This window comes from Candoia aspera, chromosome 1 (assembly GCF_035149785.1).
Source record: "Candoia aspera isolate rCanAsp1 chromosome 1, rCanAsp1.hap2, whole genome shotgun sequence".
In the NCBI taxonomy this organism is placed as follows: domain Eukaryota; kingdom Metazoa; phylum Chordata; class Lepidosauria; order Squamata; family Boidae; genus Candoia; species Candoia aspera.
In genome coordinates, this window is record NC_086153.1 from 307,172,162 (window position 1) to 307,196,546 (window position 24,385).

Genomic DNA, 24,385 nt, shown 5'->3' on the forward strand with positions numbered 1-24,385 from the left:
ACTAATACCAACTGGAACCAGCTACAGAGGAAGAAGGAGAACCACTATAGCACAGTATTCCCCAACTCCCAACCCCTGGTGCCAATCAGAAGGATACCATAATTGGTAATGCTGAAAACCACTGAGATATTAAGAATGACCAAGAGAGTTAAACTACCTCTCTCCTGGTCCTGCAAGAGTTCACCCATGAGTAATCAATGGAAGGGGGTGTGGTAGTGTGGGTGGTGAGGGATAGAGGTGTAGCCTAGGCTTTAGGTGGTGAATGTCACACACAAGTTTATTTGTCCTGCACTGCTTGTGCTGGTACACGGTCCCTTCAGCTTGGGGGTAGAAGGGCAAGGGGGTGGGGGTTGGATAGCGAGAAGGGGAGAGGGCAGGGGTCAATATCATGATAACAGGCATGGGGAGATATGGCAGGAGATGGGGGTGGGCCGCTCCTGGGGAGAGTGATCTCAGTGTCTAAAACCTATACTATGTTCTAGCCCTTTGCTTAGCCCCAAGACTTGGTCTCTGGAGCTTCAACAGCTCTGGTCTCCAGCTGCTGCTATTTAATGCTAGGTTGGCTTGTAATAAAGCTCATCTCATCCTTGATTTGATCGTGAATGAGATGGCAAACCTGGCATGGATCACTGAAGCCTGGTTAGGCATAGAGGAGGGAGTTCCCTTCTTAGATATGTACCTTTCTGGGTTTCAGCTATAGCACCAGCCACAGCATACCCACTAGGTGGGGTGGGCATTACTGTGGTTATCTAACAATCTCTGGGGACCAGACATATCCAAATGTGAGATCCTATTCATGAAATTGGGCTAAGGACCATTTGGGGCTGCTGCTTGCCTATCTTATTCCCTGTGGTATGGCCACATCCCTTGCAGGGCCACTTTGAAGAATATTCTTGGCGTCTGTTGGACAAAGTTGCTTGGCTTTGCTTGGAGTTGGACTCCAGCTGGGCAGATCCTATGGAAGTGCCTGAGGCTTATCTGAGCTTGGTTATCTAAGAGGAGTTTAAACCAATTGATCCTGAGGGAAGTGGACAGAGTCCTTGCTGCTGTGAGTTTGGCCACTTGTATTCTGGACCCATGCCCCTCGTTGGTTGAGGCCCTCCCATGAGGTGGCATGTGGTAAGGTCCAAGCGGTTTATATCTCCTTATGGGAGGAGGGGTGGTACGTCCCCCTTTCAAGAGACCCTTGGACCCAACAGTGTTAGACAAATTTTTTCCAGTCTCCAACCTTTCCCTCTTTCCTAGACCCTTCTTGGGTGGGGTGCCTCAGGGCTTGCGTCTCTGCGCACTCCTCTTTAACATCTACATGAAACCACTGGGTGAGGTTGTTGAGTGGCATGTGGTGCATTATCATAAGTATGGTGATGATACCCAGTTATTGTCTTCACCTCTGGACAGGCAGATGGTGCTGGCCCAGTGCCTAGAGACTGAGGTTCTGGATGGGGAGGAAACAGCTTTGACTCAACCCTAGCAAGACAAAGTGTCTTTGGGTGTTTGGCCCAACTGGACCAGAGAGATGTCATCTTTGACTCTCAGTGGGTTAGCACTTCTCTAGGCAGAACTGGTGGGCAATTTGGGGGTCCTCCTAAACTTGTGGCACCTGCTCGAGGAGCAGGTGCTCCCATGGATGGGGGAAGGTGTTGCCCAGGTCCATCTCATGCACCAATTTTACCCTTTCCTGATCAAGGGGGTCTTGCTCACAGTTGCTCATGCCTTGGTCACTTCCCAGTTGGATTATTGCAATGCGTTCTACATGGGGCTGCTCTTGAAGACCATCCAGAAATTACAACTGTTCCAGAATGCAGCAGCGCATTCAATTTTGGGTGCCCCTCAGTTTGTCTATATTACACCACTGCTACACAAGCTGTATGGGCTGCCAGTTTCCTTCCAAGGGCAATTCAAGGTCCTGGTTATCACCTTTAAAGCCCTGCATGGCACAGGGCCAGGTTATCTGCAAGACTGCCTCTCCTTGACGATATCTGCCCATTCCACCAGATTGGATAGGGTGGTCACATTCCAAGTCTTCTCTCTTAAATGTTGTCATCTGGCAGGACCTAGGAAGCAGACATTCTCAGTAGCAGCCCCTGCCATGTGGAACACTCTCCCCCCTGAAATCTAGCAGACCCCACTGTTCTTGCCTTCTGGAAGGCCTTAAGAAGTTAGCTTTTCACAGGTGTTGGGATAGGGTAAAGCTGGAGCCCAATGATTATGATGTTTATATATTGGGGGGTGTTGTTTTAGAACACCAGAAGTTGTTTTTTGGATGCTGGTTTGTATTGTTTCTTTTATGTTTTTATTGCTATTGGTGTGAACCACCCAGAGTTATGGCATATAAGATGGGCAGCCACAAACATCTTGTGGCATAAATACATAAATAAATAGTCGTATCAGTACTCCAACCTGGCTTGAATCCTGACAAAGGTGTAGATAGTCCACTTCCTCCAGCACCTTCTGAAGTTGCAGTCTGACCTCTTTCTCCACAACTTTCCTTAAAAAAGGAAGGTTAGAGACTAGTTAAAAATTATCCAATACCTTGGGTCCAGCAATGGTTTCTTGAGAAAGGAGGACATCATCACCTCCTTCAAAGCATGTGGGACTACTCTGTCACTGAAGGATAAATTCACCGTTGAGTGGATCCAATCAAACATCATCTCCCAGGCAGCTTTGACTAATCAGGAGGGCATGGATCTTTCTTTCTTTCTTTCTTTCTTTCTTTCTTTCTTTCTTTCTTTCTTTCTTTCTTTCTTTCTTTCTTTCTTTCTTTCTTTCTTTCTTTCCTTCCTTCCTTCCTTCCTTCCTTCCTTCCTTCCTTCCTTCCTTCCTTCCTTCCTTCATGAATTTATATGGCTGCCCAACTCAGATGGAGCAAGATTCAGAGCAAGATTCAGATAACTCAGATGGATTGTCGAGTCAGAGTCCAGTTCAGAACAGATCTCAGTGATTTTATCTGTCAGATGCTTAGAATAATCTTCACAGCAGCCCTTTAGGTGTTCTTCAGACCCTTCCTCTGTGGTAGGGACTGGGTCATTCTAAACAGGGTCACCAGATAGCAATCCACCAATGCAATAAGAGTGGAAAAATAGTTACGTTTTGCTGTTCTAATCATTAAAATACAATCCTTATTATAGGAACATACATGTGTTCATTCAACTTGTTTTTTATCATTCTCTAGCAGCCCACTGGGAGTCTCTTCAGTCATTTCATCTGCCTGAAGAGAGCCAGTTTGGTCTAGTGGTTAAGGTTCTGGGCTGGAAACCATGAGTCTGTGAGTTCTAGTCCCACCTTAGCCATGAAAGCCAGCTGGGTGACCTTGGGCCAGTCACTTTCTCTCAGCCCAAGTTGGTGCAATGTAGACTAGCCTCCTCGTGGTGCACCCTGGGCAACGTGACTTGTCACAGCTAAATAGTCTACACATCTGGCTACTGGACCCCACAAAGATTTCCCAGCAAGAAAAGCAACATGAACACCAAACTGCTATGCCATATGATTAAAAAAAAAATCTCCCTGAACTCTACTATAAACCAATAAATCCCTCAGGATTGATGTACAGAGAGAGGCTGTTCAGGAGCAATCTGATCCAGGGCCAACATCACTCATTCATTCCAAGTAGCAACTAAGGCCTTGGTCGAACTGCCCATCAGATCCTCAGGAAACTCCCTAAGTATGCTCTGAAACTCAGTTGGGTCTATTAGGTGCTAGGCTGGACAAATCAAATAGGTCCCTCTGCCCTACCAGGGGGAGCAACACCAGCGAACTCAAAAATCAATCAAGAGTGATCTGACCATGATAAGGGATAGATGTTCATGTCCTCCATCCTCTGATCATTCCATAATTGCCCCAAGGCAAAACCCAGATTCTGTGTGGGTGTGTTTGTGTGTTTATCAGGCCCTTGATGAACTGCATCAGGTCCACAATGACCAATTCCCAAACTGATCTAGATTTTGCCCCAAGCAAAGACAGGGCCTCAAGACTAGGTAACTCCACAGCTAGCCCAGCAGCAACATCAGACAGCTCAATCAGGGAGGCTGCTACACAGCAGGAAGGCCAGTACAATAGCAGAAAGAGAGAAAGATTGGAACTATGTAATCTGTATCCGTATCTATGCACGTATGCATAGGCATGCCTGCACATAAACATACGTACACATGAACCATTATGCTAATTGTATAGTGTGCAAAATGTAGTACCTCAAATCAGAAAGCAGTTAAGAACTGAAAACTACATTTTATGATGCATTTAACAACTAAAAAGCCTTTTAAAAATGCACACATAAAAAGTACATTAATTTTCATGATAATGAAATTGAAATTACTACATTTGCTGCTCTTTTTTTTCTTTTTTGCAAAAGATACTAGTCTGCATTCTTTTTTGCTGGTTTGTAAGAAGCTAATAAAAACACTTGCCTTTTACCAAGCAGACTAACACAATAGAGAGATAGCTCAAACACAGGTTTGTCCTCCTTCATGGTTTAAAGTAAAAATATATTTTACACACGTGTGTGTGTCTGTATACCCACATACATACATATATGTATGTTATATATGCATTATCTCTTAATTAAAGCAACCACATCACGTGAGTTCCAGTTATTTTTTTCTGAATCATTTTTTAATCATGCACAGCTCTTAATATGTATAGTGTATGGTTTTTATGTATGTGTGATTATGATTTGAATTTCTAGGGCCCTTTTAAAATAAATTTACAGGAAATAATCATTATTTACAGACATAACTATGCAAGACTACATAGTAGAAATAAAAATACATCATAATTATAAATAAATAAGTTTAAGAATATAGAACACAATCCCCCCCAAGTTTTTCAGAGATTTTTTTTAAATATGAAGAATGCTAATACGCCAATATTTCTCTGCTCTTATTGCGTTCACAGACTGCTGCCCAGCGGCCCTTTTCAGAGTGACCCGGACCCTATTGGGGAAAGAAGGGCGGGAAGATCATTTATTGGGCTGCTGTGAGGTGTTTGCCAGCCATCTGGAGGACAAAGTTGCTCAGATCCGCTCAGAGTTAGATGCTAGCTGGGCAAGTCCAGAAGAGGTGACTGAGACATCGTCTTGCCAGGTTATCTGGGATGAGTTTAATCCTGTGAGTCCTGAGGAAGTGGACAGGGTACTCTGCAGCATCGGCTCTGCCATGTGTAGGTTAGATCTCTGCTCTTCCTGGTTGACAAAAGCTTCCAGGAAGGTGACAGGACCTGAATTAGGATTGAGGTAAATTCATTCTTGAGTGAGGGGATGCTGCCATTCTCCTTGAAGGATACAGTGATGTATTCCCTCTTCAAGAAGTCATTGCTTGACCCAGACATTCTGGACAGGTCTCCAACCTTTCCTTCAGGGGGAGGTTTGTTGAAAAAGTGGTGGGGCTATAGCTCCAGAGGGTCCTGGAGGAAGCAGATTATTTTAATTTGTTTAAGTCAGATTTCTGACCTGGTCATAGCATTGGGCTGACATTGATGGCACTTGTGGATGACCTTTTGGTGAGGTTGGGTTGGGGGAATGTGATTATTCTAGTGTTGCTTGATCTCTTAGCAACTTTTGATACAATTGATCATGCTACCCTTCTAGCCCTGCTTAGGGAATTAGGAGTGGCTGGTGTTGTCCTCCAGTGGTTCTCCTTTCTAAAGGTGTGGTTCCATTGGTTGCAATGGGGTGGAGAGAGATCAAATTCCAGACTCCTCAGCTGTGGGATGTTGCAATGGCACTTGTGGATGACTTGACTTTCTCCCCACTCCTGTTTAATATATACAGGAAGCCACTGGGTGATGACATCTATTGACATGGGTTAGGTATCATTAGTATGCTATCTCAACTTGGGGCTGAAGAGGTGATGCTGTTGAAGTGCTATCCAGATGACTGCAGACTGTTCAAGTCTGATTACGGAGGAACAGGTTGAGGCTTTATCCCAGCAAGACGGAGTGGCTCTGTGTTTGTAAGTCATCCAGCTCCAGAGAGATTCTATCTTTAGTTCTGGTTGGGGTCACATTCCCTTGTACTGAACTGGCTTGTAACTTGGGAGTCCTCCTGGACTCACAGCTCCTGCTTGAGAAGTAGGTGGCAGCTGTGGCCAGGAGAGCCTTTGCACAGTTCCATCTTCTGCATCAGTTACGACTGCTCCTGGATGGGAGGCTTTACTCACAGTCACTCATGCCTTAGTCACCTCTCACTTGGACTATTGCAGTGTGCTCTATGTCAGGCTAACCTTGAAGAGCATTTGGAAGCTAGAGCTGGTATAGAATGCAGTGGTCCAACTAGTCATGCGTGTTCCTAATGGACCCATATAACAGTGTGGCTTTGAAAGCTGCACTGGTTATCAGTTGGCTTCTGGATGCAATTCAGGATGCTGGTTGTCACCTTTAAAGACCTTCATAGTTCAGGACCTGGATATCTGTGGGACCACCTTCTTCTAATAACATATGCCCACCTGATGAGATCAAGTAGGGTAGGGTCTCTTCATGTTGCCTGTCTCAGGGACTGTCATCTGCAGGCTGTGCAGAAGCATGCTTGCTTTATTGCTGCTCCTCTCATTTGGAATAGCATTTCCCGCAACTTTCTAATGGTCCCTTCCCTTTTGATATTAAGATAGTCTATTAATACAGCTGTCCAAGTAGGCCCTAGGGGCTGAATGATTTGTTTGTCTCTCTAGCAGTAGAAATAATTTTAATTGTGTCTGGGTGATTGCATTTTATTCCCATGATTTTGTATATGCAATTTTATTTATTGTATTTTGTATGAGCTGTATTTTAGTTTCATTTTTATCCCAATTTACAGAGGGGAAATATGCCACTCATCGTCAGTTCTGCTTGGCATGGTCTATAAACCCAGTTAAATAAATAATAAGAAAACAAAGTAACTTCTGCCCGAAACTTAATATAGGCTTCTTATTAGGCTTAAATGTGTTTATTTTTAACTACTGAATAATCCAATTAACTTTACAAAATTAAACATAAAATGTCAGCTGTTCCATGTATATAGAATACCATATAAATTCTAATAGAGTTTAGAGTACCACAAAACAAAACCAAAAAACCCTTTCAAATTTGCATCTAAATATGCTGATTTAAAAATAAGTCATATCAAGACATAAAATACATATACTGTATATCCATTTACTGCTTCCTGCACATTCCAGATTCAGAAACTTACATGCAGTTTGCTTATATACCAGTCCCATTCCATTCATTTCTATAACAAATAAAACATACTGACTTTTGCATCTACATAACATGTTCTCCTCACTACTACCCCACAACCTGATTTAGTGTTCATTAGCAGAATAAAAACTTACTTTTTTCCCCCCATACTGGGATGGTCTTTCTAGAGGAAAAATTTAAGTGATCTTAGAATATGTTTGCTGGTAAAAGAAATAAAGCAAACTCCAGAATACAATATATTCAGTAAAAACTGGACCAGCTGTTGAATGATTTGATAATGAATAGTCTGGTGTCATACCAATTTTGAAAAAAATACAAGTTTATGGTTCAAATTTTGATAAAACTTTTTATTGGAGAAGACCAACCTGAAGTTGAATTTATCCCAGCCTCATTTCTGAAACATTTTATTGATGCTTTATTACTTTCTATTTTTTTCCACCTTCAGCCATTATTTCCTCATCAGTTAACAACTTGTATGTTTAACTACTTATATAGTCTTTTGTAGAATGAAATATATTTTCTCTTTCTTGAAGAATGTCCTACCTGTCCAAAGAGCAGCTGCTCGAACACTGTGTGTATACTTACGATATAATCGTAAGCAAGAACAGAGATATGAGGTCATCCAGAAATTGATTGAACGTAAGTCTTGATGCTCTCTTTACATTGAGGAAGCTAATGGAATTTTAACGAAAACCAAGGCAATTGTGTATAGTGCTATACGAGAGGGGAAGGCCCACATTTTTACCACAGAGCAAATGTTTTCTGCTTTAAAGATTTCAGCTGCATTATCTTCAGATATTTGTATGCAAGTTTACCATGACAACTCATATTCAAAGTGCTTCATAATAATCTTCAAAAAGTTTATATAATACAGCACCATTTCCCAGTATTCCAATAAAAATACAAAGTTTAAATAATCGTACAAGTATTTAACAGGTATTCTATAGGGTAGAGAGCATGGCAGAAAGCATTGGAATGCCAGTGTGTGGGAGCCACTGCAGTAGCAGTGCCCCACCCGGAGATACCCATCCTACATGGCTTCCTGCTTCTTAGCAATACAATTAGAGCATTATAAAAATGACCTAAACTATATTTCACAATTATTCCGAGCCAGTTGAGCACCATTACATTCTATTTCAGAATATTAAGTAGTATTTTTGGGATAATTAAACACTGAATTTCTATTCATGTCTTCTATCAAAATAATAACCTACCAATGGTTTTGGGTTTTTTTTCTCCAGAACTGGGCCAAGGAAAAAGCTATTGGAACAGATTACGTTTTTTAGATACCTGTGAATTCATCATAGAACTCTTTTCCAAATCATTTTTCTGTGAATACTTCTTTCTTCCTGTGCTTGAACTTACACATGATCCAGTAGCAAATGTGAGGTACTGTACAAGTTATGCTAAATAAATAAAACACTTTGATTTATTCAAGTTGCTTTGTACTGCTGTTTAATGCAGGTTGCCCTTGTTTCTATAATAAAATTGATGTATTGAAACTCTGTAGATTTCTATCTCATACAGTATATATTAATATTTTCATATATGTAATTTTGAGCTTAGTGCCTTTGTCAGAACCCAGCATGACAAAGAAACTGAGCTGGAGCACAGCTAAAGAAGAGGTTTATATGGAGATTTATTCCTAGTAATATTAATTGGAAAGCCTTGTGCAGCTACTCTGGCTTTCCTTTCTTAATTTTTTTTTTTAAATTAAGAAAGCAGATGGAAGAAGCAGTGAGAAAATACGAGGATTGGAAGAGGAAGACAGTGATATCTAAATGACCTATAAAATTCTGTGTTTGTGGCAGAGCAATTATACTACTGGAAATGTTCCTTAACAGTTTCCATGAAATTCTCTGGAATAAACCAAAACATTGTAATTAACAAAAGTGTTGGGAGAGGAGCCAAACTTGTTTCTGCACAGTAGGTTTAAATTTCTCCAGTTGGCAAGAATGGCTGTGATTTATTTTGTAAAAGAGGAAAATGCTGCATTTTTGAAGACATACATAGTTAGTAGCTTAGAAGGTACACTGTGGAAACAGAATGCTGAACCAAATATGCAGATGATACCACTTTGTTATGTTAAAATAAAACAGATTTAGAAGAACTCATTATAAAAGTCAGAGTGGAAACTAAAAAGATCTATATTAAACTTAAGACAAAGGCATTGTTAAGTAGCATGCTTAGTGAATTCATGATTGGCAGCAAAGAAGCAAATATGGTAGATAGAATTGTTTTCTTGAGCTCAAGAACAGGTGAGGATAAAGTGTGTGCTGGAGAACTAAAGGAAAGATTATTTCTAGGAAGGAAGGCAGTGATGGAGACAAATTCAGGGTGAGGATATTTCTATGATAACAAAGATCAAAATAGTTAAAGCAGAGTTTTTTCCAATAGTAATATTTGTCTGTGAAAGCTGGACATTGATGAAGAGCAAAATAAAGAATATGAACTCCTTTGTATTATGGATTTGGGGAATACCATGAGCTGCAAGAAGAACCAATTAATCAGTCCTGAATCAAATAAAAATAGACTGTTCCATTGAGTAGAGGTCTGCCAGCAGAAACTCAAATATTTCGAGCATGTGTTGCAAGTGATTGATAACTAGGGAAAAAAGATTAATTTGTTTTGCAATTGGGAGAAGGAGAAGAAGGGAAGGCAACAGATAAGGTGGAAGGACAAAATCAAGGGAATCACTGCTCTTGGAAGAGCTATGACTTATTGCTGTACGCAGGTTAAGTTGTCAAATATTTGTCCATGAAGTCATCAGGAGCTGAGGCCAATTTGATGTCACCTAGCTAACTAACCAAATAACTTTTAGTGCAATAAATGCTTTTGTTGAGTAACTGATGAAACATCTTACTGAAAGTGAAAGGGTGTTTTGTTAAAATCATACCTGATGTAACAATAGCTTTGTCTTCTATAACAGGAAAAGTGACTTGATCCCAAAGGAATCTGTCCATCCCTAGTTCATCTCTAAAATCTTTAGAAATATAAATATTGCCCAGTAAATGGCACAAAAATGAAAACCTGATTGGCATAACATTGCCTAAAGGTTCATGAAGTAGATAGATAGCAATATGAAGAATTTCCATATACAGCAGAATCAAGACAGTTTTCTTCGTGTTGTTTATTCGTTCAGTTGCTTCCGACTCTTTGTGACTTCATGGACCAGCCCACTCCAGAGCTTCCTGTCGGTCGTGGCCACCCCCAGCTCCCCCAGGGACGAGTCCATCACCTCTAGAATGTCATCCATCCATCTTGCCCTTGGTCGGCCCCTCTTCCTTTTGCCTTCCACTCTCCCTAGCATCAGCATCTTCTCCAGGGTGTCCTGCCTTCTCATTATGTGGCCAAAGTATTTCAGTTTTGCCTTTAATATCATTCCCTCAAGTGAGCAGTCTGGCTTGATTTCCTGGAGGATGGACTGGTTTGATCTTCTTGCAGTCCAAGGCACTCTCAGAATTTTCCTCCAACACCACAGTTCAAAAGCATCAATCTTCCTTCTCTCAGCCTTCCTTATGGTCCAGCTCTCGCAGCCATATGTTACTACGGGGAACACCATTGCTTTAACTATGTGGACCTTTGTTGTCAGTGTGATGTCTCTGCTCTTAACTATTTTATCGAGATTTGTCATTGCTCTTCTCCCAAGGATTAAGCATCTTCTGATTTCCTGACTGCAGTCAGCATCTGCAGTAATCTTTGCACCTAGAAATACAAAGTCTTTCACTGCTTCTACATTTTCTCCCTCTATTTGCCAGTTATCAATCAAGCTGGTTGCCATAATCTTGGTTTTTTTGAGATTTAGCTCCAAGCCAGCTTTTGCACTTGTTTTCTTCGTAGTCCCATAGATAATATCAAAGCAAACATGAACAAATGGCCTCTTTCAGATAATAGGGATTTCATCTCCAGAAACAAAAAACAGGTGGAGATGAGGGCCTTAAAGAATCCCTGATGAGTATTAGTAGAACTTTTCATATTTAGTCAAATTTTACACATGCTCATAAAACACACCCCAGGCAACAAGTTTTTTGGAGGTGACTACTTTGAAAAGATAGAGACCTTTCCCAAAACTGATATATATAGTCCCTCGGAAATACTCAGCATACTGTTTTTACATTACCCTGCCTATTTTAGTGACCATTGTTTTTACTGGCACTTTAACACTTTTTTAATGGCTTTACAGCATACACTTTGTTACTTCAATATTATCTACCACTTCACAGTTTGCATGTTTCTATGTTTGATTTTTTTAACTTGGTGCATATCTTCACATTTTTTTTAAAATATAAATGTTATTTCCCTATATAGAATGAAGCTTTGTTGTTTATTGCCAAAAGTGAAATCTACCCTCAAGGTCCCCACAGACAAACATTTACTGCAGCAACTAGAACTGAGTGTAAGAAAACTTCTGTGTGAGGAGAAAGATAAAGATGTCTTGAACATTGTTAAAAAAGTATGTGAGGTTCTTTTACTCATCTGGTATTTTCTTATATTTTTTTATAGTAATTCTTAAGATGACAGAGTTCATTGTATAAAGTCATGGTTTGCTTAACCATGATTTAATAAATAATCTTTGATTGGCTGAGTATATACTTCTCACTAAGCTAAAAACCATAGTTTATAGTCTACAGTGGCTAGACTAATACAACAATTAAACCCAAGCGACAGTTTGGTTTAGTATATGTGAACCCAGCTTATGAGTTGCAAAGTTCCTGAATTCTGTTCATGCTGAAATAAATCAAATTTAATGGTTTTAATTTATTACATATCTATAGCGATATATATCTATAGAAATGTATGGGTACAATGAACTTACACTATAGCTGAATGTGGTAGTAAAGGGGTTTCCTTTGGATCACATATAATTCAAACCTATGCATATATAATTAGAAGTCTCCTACATTATGATCAGTAAGCTTCTGCTTAAAGCATGTTACAGGCTTCCTGTAGGTAGGCATCCCAGTTCCCAAGCTAGCCTGGCATCTTATCCTCGGAATGAGTCCATGTCCTTTCTAAAATAGCTAGTAGGAAATCCAAACCTCTTGAGATTTTTTTAAAACAATTAAGCCAACCTATAATAATATTTAAATCTCTTTTTTAATAGATGGTACTAGAACTGGACAGAATGGAAACCTCTTTAGATGCCGTAAGTATAAACTAAACTGATAGCAGGAAGGAGCATGCTGAAACTTCCAAGTGTGATTGCTGATTCTCTGGTTTCACATTTGAACAGTTTCAGAAGAGGTTTTATGAAAATGATCTATTGGATCAGCAAAAGGAAAGAGAGGAGCATCTTCTTTTAGAAATGGTATGTTTGTTGCATATATAAGGTGTTACAAACTAGCCAGTGAATTCTAATAAAGGTTTACAAATATTTTTTTATAAACTTGGGTTAAAAATACTCTAAAAATGTTTACATATATCATAAAGTTTATCTGATTTTTGAAGGAAAATATGTGCATGTGTATATGGGGAGATGTTGCTGGTGCAAAAAGACATTGATTTTTGGATGTAGCTTATCTACTAGATGCATTTCGGATAGCTGTCAGAATATGCATTCAGAAGCATATCACCCAAATGTTTGACACTAATAATAGCTGGTATGAGGTGTTAATAGCACTTCATGTTACATCATCTCAGTAATCCTAAAATGTAGTTAACATTATTCTCATATTATGAATGGAAGCATGGTGGCTTGCCTAAGGGCAACATCAATTCATGGTCAGTTCTGGCCTAGAACATTTCACTGTACTGTGGAGCCCAAAAAGTATCTAATCCCATGATATTTTACGTCAACATTCAGATGCCACTTTCTGCCTTCATATATTTCTTCACCTCATCCTTCGGTGAAGTTAGTTTAAAACTTGCTTTTTTCATGATAAAGGCATGATTTTAACCAGGAAATTCCAGGCCAGAAGTTTACACTCCCTTTTATGCTGATTTTATCATAACAGCTGTAAACATCGTGCCATATATCCAAGCATTCAGGCCCAAGTCAAGGTTACTTTGGAGAAATTATTGGTCTGCACAAGTAGAGTAGCTGAGAGAAACAATTAGCTTTCCTCAGCCTGTGTGCTCTCCTAGAATTTTATTTCTATTTATTTATTATTCAAATTTCTATCACCGCCCAACTCCTCCCAAAAAGGGGGACTCTTTTTTTACAGCTATAAGACTTTTTTTCAGAGAGAAAGCAACTATACTGTGTGGTACCATCAGAGGAGAGCTTGTTCGTGTATTTATCAGGGTATTTTTTAGGGAAGGTTGGCAGCTTGTGGACCAAAATACACTTTGAACAAACAACTCTTTTTTAATTGATAACATGATAGCAATTCAGGCTGTTTCTTGAAGCAAGGTGGGTCATAAAACCATGCTAGCATAAAAGCTGCAGCCAATAAATCTGGATTTCATTTTATCATTAACATTCTTATTACACTGTTTCCCTATTAGGAACAATTAGAAAAAGAGAAACAGCAAAATGAGAGCAGGTCTACAAGTATGAGTGATAAAATATATGAAAAGAAGCGTAAGTGGTTGTAATTTTTTTGGTTTTGTTTCCTTTCTCCAGAGCCTTCATAATTTATTTTTATGGGTAACAAAGAATGGTCAGGTGGAGGTGGTAGACTCTATTATATATATAAAAAAAGGAAACTGGGGATGGTTGCTATTAACTTATATGAAAGCATGTCATAGCAGTGTGTACTTTTATAGATTGGCCCTTGGCATATTTCAACGAGGAAGTGCAAGCTTATGTTATGGAAGAGACCCAGTTCTCATTTGTTAGGAAAAGTCTCAACATAAAATAATCTGAGACCAAAATCATGTCCCTTTAGGGTACTATTTGAAATGGATTGACACAGTTAGCAAAATCTAATTGTGGAAGGACCTTATTTATATTAAGTATGCTTTGCTTTTCTGCACTGGCAGTGTGAAACCATAATTAATGATGGGAGAAGGTTGGAAAGAATTACTCCAAAAAGTGGAAGAAAGAGAAATATGAAGCTAATTCCTCCTGGTTTGCATTATGGTTGCCCTGAAGCCAGTATCAGAAATTCGCTTGGCCAGTTTTGCTCTACCAGCAGGCTGACCATGCCATTCTAAGTGTAGAAACAAACCAACACACACTTTATTTCAAGCATCAGCTGTATGTATTAACTCTTCAAGTTGAAAGACTTGATTGTTGATTCTGCTGATAAAGAACATAACCTAAATTCTGCCCCATAGCACAAAACATCCTATTCAGAATATTTGTAACAAATGGTGGCCTATTTTTCTGCAGGCTCGGTAAAATACCATGTTAGGTTTTGGCGAGGTTCAAAATATGGCTTTAATGATACATGTGGAAATTTTTATTGCCCAGTAATTTTTTGTAATATTTGATATATTGTGCATAACATAAAATAGTAGGAATATTACAATTTTGTTCATGTAGTTAATCTATGTACAGTGCATATAATAACCTTTGTTTTAGGTAGAGACAGTAAAACATCATCAACTTTGGCCAAAACTATCCCTATGTCTGTTTCTGGAAATCCTTCAGGTGCTTCAGCAAGTAAGAAACAAATCTCTTCTGCATAATTTTTAAAAATCCAATCCATATTACAAAGAACATAAGGGAACAGGTAGAAAGCATCATGATATATTGTCTCGGGTGATCTGTGGAAGGTAGTAGAGGTGCACCATCACTGGGTTCCAGACTTGTTGCCCCTCTCGAGTGCCAGTGATATATTAGATGGCTACTGTAATAAGTAAATAACCTTTTGTGACACGAGTTAGATGATTCAGAAGGCATAAAAACATTTGTAATATACACAAACACACATTTTTACCTGTCATAGCTGTTATAAGCTGTTGGTAAACTCGCACTGCTTTGGCATTACCTGTGTCAACAGTAGCTTCCATGAGGATCATAGAAACTAGTAACCCCATCATTTTATAGGCTTTCCCTCTGAGCCTTAATGTCCCCAGCTATAAAGGTGGTATTGAGCTTCTGGCAGCTATGAATACGATTTTGTTCTCCACTTTCTATTTGCTTTACTCAGTGTGTTGTAGTGGTTAAGATGTTGGACTGTGAGTGGGAAAGCATGAATTAAATTCTACTTGAAGTGGAACTTGCTAAGTGACTTTGTGCCAGTCCTTCTCTCCTAGATGAGTCTACTTTATAGGTTTGTTATTGTGGAATTGAGGAGAGGAGGCTCCCATGTACTGATCTTGAGCTCCTTAGAGGAAAGATGGATGTATTATATTATTCCATCAAAAAGACAGACAAGGATCTGTGCCATCCCTTTAATTGTTTAACGATTTATGTATGAATGTATACAGAACACTTCTGGGGACATTAGAGATGTATTGGTTATAAATGTGAATCTCTGGGCGCTTTTCTATGCAAGTGATTCTGTGATGTTGAGTGAGAATCTGAGTGATTTGCAGTGAATGGTAGGTAGATTGTGTTATGCAGTGAGGAACATATATCTAAAAATTAATGATTGAAGACCATGGAAGCCCCTTTGGCAGGGAAATGAACAAATGATGAACATTTAAAACAAGTAGATGAATGTGGGTACCTTGTGGGAATATTCATTAATTTTTTATTAAAAATGGATGAGAAATTTGAAATTGTGCAAATGCTGCAGAAGGGTAATGGGTAGTACATGATTTGTTATTAGGAGTGAATGTTTGTTTAAAAAACCCAAAAATGGTTATGTATAAAAGTGTGCTTCTGCCTACTTTGTTATATGGAAGTGAGAGATGTTGCAGGAGAAATATAAAAATAAGGTGAATGCAGTGGGAATATATTACATAATAAGCATATGGAGTAAAACAAGAAGAGATATGGCCAAGAATGACTGGGTGGTGAACATATGTGGGCTGATGCAAAAGTGAGTGACCAGTATGAAAGATGTACATTGAGGTGTTTTAGTAATACAGAGAGAACAAATGGGGATGAATTGTAAAACAAATATGTGGAGGGAAAAATGAGTCAAGAGGAAGGAGATGATGGAGAATGTTTGGATTGGCAAGAGTTGGTGAGATCCTTAAAAAGAAAGAGCTGAGAATTTTAAAGAACAAAAGACAGCAGAAGAAAGTGGTGGAAGTAAGGACAATTTGCAAAGATAGGAAGGTATTGAGAGGTATAGTGAAAGGGATTGGTGTGAACTAGATACAGTCTTTTTCTTGTTTTGTGCTTTCATGCTTTTCCCTTATGATTTGAACTCTTGTTCTGTACTCTGTGTAACACTGCTTACGCCTAAAAGGGGTACCATGATGGGGGGGTGCATGTGGGTGAATGTACTATTTAGAAATTTATTGATTTCAAGCGAACGTTTTTCTTGTCCCCCAGATATTTTGGTCCAGGTTTTGCAGATACTTTCCCTTTCTTTTCCCCTTGTTTTCTATCTTTATTATTTTTTTTTGCTTACTATTTTTTATTCTTTGTATGTGCTTTTCTTAAGCTTGTTTACCATGAAAGAGAAGTATGTGATGGAGATGTATGTATTTTCCACCTTTCCTCCAGGAGCTCAAGGTGATAAACATAGCACTCTCGCATCCAATATAATAACATAAATAATGGGACTTCAAATTCTGATAATCATTGCCTATATGTTGTGTTCAGTGAAATTAAGTCACATGTTTTGTCAGAATCCCATAAAATTAATAACTGGACCTTTATGTTCAGGGAGGATAATGGTTTTTGGACATAATCATGTTTTCCAAGAACAGGAAAATTATTCATGCCTATTAGCATTACTCATTGGCAGATTATAGGCTGCATTTGCAACTGTGTGTGTATGTGTGTGTATGTTTTTAATTATAATTTTGTTTTTAGGTAAAGAAGTAAAAAAGTCTAAATTGGTTCGAAGTCAGTCTTTCAGTAGTCAAGCTTTGCATTCAAAATATGGCAACATTGACAAATGCCCCAGGTATGTAATATTTTGTGTTCCCTAATGTTAGGTACAGAGATGGCTAAGTATACAACCTACACTGTAGCTGCTCTTTATGGAAACATAACATTTGTTTGCTTTCAAAGGTACAATTATTTTGGGGGAGGAGGGGCTGAAAGCTAAACTTGTCCTTTCAGTGATATGCCACACTTTAAAAACTAAGTGGATAAAGAAATGGAAGGGGCCAAATACACCTATATTTCATTGGATTTATTGAGTTTTAAATAGCATTACTTAAATTAATTGAATATACAATGAAGATATTCCATTATACATGGATAGATAAAGAAATCAAGCCTGAGCATGCCAGTCTAACCCCTTCACCACATGATTAACTTTATGATCAAGGACTTAAGATCAGGCTATGCTGATATCATTGATTAAGGAGCAAGGTAAACACTTATACATCATTCTAAGCTTCTATCATGTCCAAAAAAAGCAAAAGGAGAAGAAATTAACCCATTAACCACTGGTGTATAACCTATTTGCACTTATCACGCATTTTCTTTCAAAGGAAAAAAAATGCACATGGGAAAAGGGGTGCACTCCACTGTCTCTTTGCCTTTCTTCTGTGATTCCATTACACTCTGCACTTCTTGTGGAAAACATTCGCTTCCAAGATCAAGCTGCAATGAAGTCATCTGCAGATTCCATTCTTTTGTATCAAAGGAGCTTGCAGAGAACTTGAATTACTCAGAAAACAAATCAGTCCCTTTTAATTGATTGAAAGCACAGCATTTATTTGATAAACCAAGATGAATACTGTCTAATAGCTTAAGTTGCTCTGTTGGCCATCTGGATAACCAGTAAAAGACAAGGTTTTATTAAAAAGAATACACATCCTGGTCCTTGGAAATCCTATCTATACTGTAAAACAGAGACACAAAGACACAGCTAGAAATTTTAGATGGCTACAGATACCTAACAGTGGCAATTATAAGTGGGTACAATCTTGTAGTGAATGATTCTGATCATTGCATCAGGTTTCTGATCATTACATCTTTTCAAGGACATACAATATTCTCTTTTTTTACTTTAAGAATTAAATATATTAAAATGTAGAATTTCACAGATTAAAGACATATGATAATTAAAAGTGGCAACATAGATCTGGGGGCTTGAAATATCTTCATCCAGAGCAGAATTCCCAGGTGCACTGTTTGTGGAGGTGAAACTCTTCCAAAGTTCGGGACTACTTCATAATATATTTTCTGCAACTCCTTTCTCCTTGCAGCCAGGATGGAACCTTTACTTAAATATACAATATACGTCATTCAAAAGGCAAAAATAGAAGAAGAATGCAATTTATAACCCCGTTTTACTACATTTATGGGTAGCTGTCAGGCAACATTCAATTTATTTTATAATATTTTACACTGCCTTTCAATTAAATATCAAATCTGGCATGAGGGATATAAACTCTTTTGTATGGAGCTGCACTTTCTCTTGAAAGAGGTTTGCAGCCTGGAATAATGTTGAATGGTTTTGTTACTTTATAATCAGGTTGTGGCTGAGCTGAAGGAGTGCACACATCTATGCCCTTTCCTCAAAGTCATATCTACATTAAGGCATAGTTTAACATGTTGGTTATTATCTAAAACTTTCTAAATGTTAGGGGCCAGGATGCTTGAAGCAGATTTTTTTCCACACAGATCAATAGCCCTACTGTGTTAATCATTTAAGGGATTGCTTTGGGCACCCTTGCCAGTAAATGCCTGATTAGTTCCCAGCCTTGGCAGGGACTTACCTGTGGAAGCACTGGGGTTGTAGATTTCCTTTCTCACCAATTGTTTTATGTTGTGAGTTTGGGGTTTTGTTCTCTCTTTTACTTTATTCTTTATCATTTTACCAAGTGTGTATAAATACTATACTGAATCTGACCGAGATGGGGAATAAATTTGATAAATAAATAAATTTTGATAAATAAATAAATGTTGTGCACTGTCTTGAAATATCTAAAGTGAAAAATTATAAAAAACTAAGAAGTACACATTATAACATTCCCATCTATTTTTATACTCCTTCAGCAAAAGTTCTTCAATAGGATATAGTTCTGTGTCAGGAGTAGCAAAGAATTCTATGTTCTCATTTACTGGTAAGTAAAGTGTGGTACTTTAAGTAATATTTTATTATATTTTATTGCAATTCTTTTATTGGTTTCTCTTTGTTCTTATAGAGCTTGATGTTCTTAGTTTTGCCCCAAATGCAATAAATTATATAAGCAAGCATGCCTGCTTGATAGTCAGTTCATACTACTAACAAAATTTGTAGCTCTGAAACAAATTAGTATCAACTATTGCAACCTGACTGACTGAAATTTTACATACTTTCTTTCAGATGATTCCTTCCGAACTCGTCCCACCAATGTTGGTGGCACTGCTGCTTTTAACTCTACTTCTACCTTACCATCTTCCGCTCGTAGCACAAGTAACACAGTTGATCAAAAAAGCAATGGGAATAAAGAGAGCCATTCACGGAAGGTTAGCTTGTAAGTGATCAACTAAAATTAGTGCAGAATTAAAGGCTATAACAAAAAACTGACTTTTCATATTCATACTTTTAAGTTGTTTCTCATATTCAGGATGAAAATGAATACTATGTATGTTGACATTTCCGTAACTATGTCAAGATGATTATTATTTACTATTGTTTTAACCACACTTTTATCCAGAACACATAAGTAGTGGTTACAGATTCATTCTTATTTATTAATAGGATTGGACAAACCATGAGTTACATTAGAATGAATTCTTCTGATCTAGTATTTGGGAGGCTATGCCTGTTCTGATAAGCTGCTTCATCTCAGAGAAAATGTTCCTGGCCCAAATGTACTGTACAAAGAACTAGAATTCTTATACTAAGTCTGGTCAATATGATGACTAGAATAATCACTACACTGCTTTTCAGGTATCCCTATGTACCTTTGTAGTATCTAGCAGCTGTAGTCACATGATCACTGTATGTTAATGCTGTTAGATTATGGGTAAGAGAAGTGTGGAACTATTATTCATTATCTCTGAATCACACATATGACTTTGCACTTGTACTAATCATTCTGAAATATTCTGAAAAATTGAGCTTTGGATTTGAATGATTATCTGCATGGATGCACACTCATATGTATGAATGTACTGATAACTAAAGAACCATTGTTTACTGTAAGCACTGTTATTTCACAGTTTGATTCATCACCACCCTGTATTTTTTAATTTGATGTAACTGATTATGTGCCACTGTTTGAAAAACTGAGTGGTGGAATGTATGATGGCACCCCAGTGTGTGTTTCAGTATTGCTCAAGTGGAAGCTGTGGGAATTCCCAGATACCTGAATCTATTTTCAGTTTATAGTAGGCCCATGAATTTCATTTGTAGTGCATTGCTGCACATAGAAGGATTTCATCCAGATAGTGGTTTTACCCACAGGAGACACTGCATCCGTGAGTTTTCCAAACAGAGCATATTCATTTCCATTTCTAGCAAATAGACTATGTTAAATGAGTCATACTCAAATAGCAAATATTGAATCATAAACATTGGGAATAACAAAATAAATGTGACAAAAGAAGTATGTTCTGCTACTATTATGCTCTTGTGTTGTATTTGGTTTTGTTATCTTTTGTCCGTCTGCTCATTGTGAAGAGCTTTAGAAATTTTCTTTGAACATAATAACTTACACTCCTACATCACAAAAGATTCAGATAGATAGCTAGTGAGGCTTCCGATGTTCTTGCTTTGTAAGATGAATAATTTGAATGTGGGTTGGGGTAAGTAATACTTTACCACATGGGCATATACTGCTAAGATACATGGTAATGTTCTAAATCACTCCTTTAATTTAACATTAGTACCCAGAAGTAAGTATCTTTAACAAGAATTCAGGAGACTTGTTCACGTTATTACTCATGAAATTAAAAGTGTGTAAGTACAATGACAGGCAGTCTTGCTTGAATTTTTGGTCTACCTCTGGCAATAGTTCTTATGTTTAAGACAGTTGTCTTTCAACATAAACTTTCTTATAGTTAAGCAATGGAAGCAGAATACGGCTGAACGCAAAATAAAGAATGGATCCATTAAATATGTAATTTATTCACAATGCTAGGATCTAACAAACTAAATTAGGCACTTCCCCCCCCCCCAAAAAAAAGACTTAAGCATACATTACTAACTTTTCTTCTTTAAAACAAATGTCACGCCATCACCCATTTCCCATGTCATGTTTTTAAATCCTCTCCAGTTTCAAAAGTAGTTTAACATGTAGTTTGAAAGACTGAAATAACCCCCTCAAGTATGTGAATTAATTACAGGTAGTCCTTGCTGAACAACCATTCATTCAGTGACTATTCAAAGTTACAGCGGTGCTGAATGAAGGGTAGTTATGACCAGTCCTTGAAGTTCCAGCTGTTGCACTGCCCCCACAGTCACATGATCAAAATCTGGGGACTTGGTGACCAGCCAGCATTTACGATGGTCGCAGCATCCCATGGTCATGTTCTCCTGCCCTGTGTGAATGGCCTATGCTTCACCTCCCCCCGCCTGCCTACCTCTCTCCCCATCTCCACCCCTTTGGTGGCCCTGCATTCTGCCGCCTATCCCTACTGCCACTGCTGCCGCTCCCAGCTGACCTTTTGTCATGAGTGCCGTTGAGCTAAAGTCATCAGCGCAATGGCACTCATGACAATGACAAGGAAATAGGTGAAGGGGTACAAGTTAAGTAGCCATCAACCTACAACGACTAACGGCCAACAAACAATAGCCAAATGAATCACGGAGCCACCCAAACCATCAGCGGCAATACAACGGGGATCGCCCAGCTGAAAGCAATCAGCAGAAGAATGGAAACCTGATGATGGGCGATCCCGGAAACCCTCACCCACCGGCAGGGCAACGCATGGGACAAAGGGGGGTGACGTGACCGTGAGCGAGGGGGCGCTGACCGGCGCGGGGTATTTAAACCCCGCACCGGCGCGCTCCTGTCACTCTCAGCTTTTTTCTACCAACGCTGTACCTGCCCTGCAATAAACCAGAGCCTGATTCGCAAACCAGTGTCTGAATGTTATTCAGGGGGAGGCAGCGCATGACATAAAGCTGAGAGTCATAAACTCAGCCTCGCCGAGCCCCACCGGACGACAACGAGCCGCGGGAGGAGTAGACGGCGAGAAGACCAGCAAGATGAGGCCGGAACGGCGCGGGCAAGGAGGGCGAGCCGCGCGGCAAGAGACAGAGGAGGACCGACCAAGGCCAGAGGCACCGCGGACTCCCGGAGCCATGGACGCCCACCCCACCCGACCCGAGCCTCAGCTCCAACCCCAAGGGGAGATGGCGACGGAGGCAACCCGACCGCGGGAGGGAGCAGCACGACTTCCGAAACCAGCGGAGGACCCCGCGCCCCACATCGCACCCCAGCAACGGGCGTGGAGCGACAGCCCCACGGCGCTCAACACGGAGGAGGACGACGGAGACACCCATCAGACGGCGGAGGAAGCGGACCCGCGGCAGAGGGACGATGAACCCCGCCGGCAACCCACCCCCGAGGACGCGCCAACGGAACCGGCCCCAGCGGCGGCGCGGGCTGTGGACGAGGAGGCACGAGCTGAACTCGCGGCCATGCGGGCTCAGCTGACGGAACTCCGGACCATGCTCCAGGCGCTTATGCCCCCCGCGCCACCCAACGACGTCCCCGCACAAGCCCACACCCCGAGCGAAGCATCGAACCCACACGGGCCAGCGGAGGGCCAGCAGATGGCACAGGCGGCCGACACCACACCCCGAGAAGCGAGAGGCGGGGCCGCACAAAACGCCCGGGCCCCAAAGGACTTCCCCATCTTCTTCGATGGGACCCCCACAAAACTCTCGTTTTTTGTGACCAACGCTAGGGAGTTCATGGGGAGGCACGGACACTCCTATGACTCCGAGGCCGACAAGATCGCCGCCGTGGCGATCAAACTCCAAGACAGGGCGGCGGACTGGTACGTCCAACTGTACGAGTCCAGCTCCCCCGCCCTCGCCACCTTCCCTGCTTTCATCAAAGAGATGAAAGACTACTTCGAAGACCCCCTAGCCAAAGTGCGGGCGAAAAGCGCACTCCAAAGACTTAAACAGGGCACCCGCACGGTCCCTGACTACGCCCTGGAGTTCAAAGCCCTCGCGGGGAAGGTCAGCGACTGGTCCGAGACCACCCTGCTGGAAATCTTCAAAAGGGGGCTCAACCGCGACGTTCTCCAATGGGCCCTCTACCGCGACGACCCAGAAACGTTACACGGGTGGATCCACCTCGCGGGGAAAGCCGAACACGCGCACCGCACCTTCCTCATGACAACCACGGAAGACACAAACGATGCCGGGAAAAAGGTACCCGCACCACACGGGGGGATGGCCGGCCCCATATACCCAAAAAAGAAGTTCAACCGGGAGCCCTGCGGGAGGTGTGGCAAATTAGGGCACAAGACGGCGGATTGCTTCGCCGACCGACCGCCGACCAGCGCGCCCAAGCCCACCCCGAAAATTAGCCCCAAACCACCCAACCCGGGGCCGCCGCCTCACCGCCGAATGACCGTGGCCACAGCGACACCGAAAGAGAGCTGGGACGCTTACTGGGGGGAAGAGGACAATACCGACCCCGACCAGCCGGCGGGAAATGCTCCCCGCCTGCTCTGAGACGCGTGGCGAGGCAGGCGGTGGGACAGCAACGCGGACCACCTCAACGAAACGACAAAAGCTCCGTAATATTGGCAGCAATTCAACTCTCTACCGGCAACGGAGCCACCACGGCCGCGGCACTAGTGGACTCGGGGTGCTCAAAAAACCTCATCCACCCCGACCTAGTCGCCAAACTCGACCTCCGCTGCTTCCCCCTCCCCACGCCGCTGGCATTCCACCAGCTGGACGGCTCTACAGCGGGAGGAAAACCAGCCACGCTACAAACCGAGCCGGTCACCCTGCAAATGGGCACTCACACCGAGCGCACATCGTTCGTAGTCACGCACATCGGACGGCCCATTGCAGTCCTGGGGATGCCATGGCTCGCGAAAAACAACCCGCGGATCAACTGGGCGACCCGCACCTTCACATTCGGCGACGGCGAGTATCGAGCACCAGTACCAGCTGGCAAAAGCAACCCCACGGTAGGACGAGCGGAGGCGACCACACAAGACAACGCCGCTACCACAGCAGACCTACCAGAACAATACGCCGACTTCTCCGAGGTCTTCGGAGAGGCAGAGGCGGACCAACTACCCCCCCACCGCAAGACGGATTGCCGGATCGACCTACTGCCCGACGTC

General features: G+C 41.0%; 1 protein-coding gene across 1 annotated transcript in view; it reads left to right on the top strand.

Annotated features, from left to right (window-relative positions):
* Positions 1–24,385, top strand: part of PPP4R4 (protein phosphatase 4 regulatory subunit 4) — a 123,068-nt gene that overhangs the window by 90,939 nt on the left and 7,744 nt on the right. The window contains exons 15-24 of the mRNA XM_063290270.1: positions 7,701–7,806; positions 8,409–8,556; positions 11,476–11,620; positions 12,272–12,313; positions 12,401–12,475; positions 13,615–13,690; positions 14,636–14,716; positions 16,991–17,084; positions 19,133–19,200; positions 19,443–19,585. Of these exons, the coding sequence (XP_063146340.1) occupies positions 7,701–7,806; positions 8,409–8,556; positions 11,476–11,620; positions 12,272–12,313; positions 12,401–12,475; positions 13,615–13,690; positions 14,636–14,716; positions 16,991–17,084; positions 19,133–19,200; positions 19,443–19,585 (978 nt within the window). The remainder of the gene's footprint in view (positions 1–7,700; positions 7,807–8,408; positions 8,557–11,475; positions 11,621–12,271; positions 12,314–12,400; positions 12,476–13,614; positions 13,691–14,635; positions 14,717–16,990; positions 17,085–19,132; positions 19,201–19,442; positions 19,586–24,385) is intronic.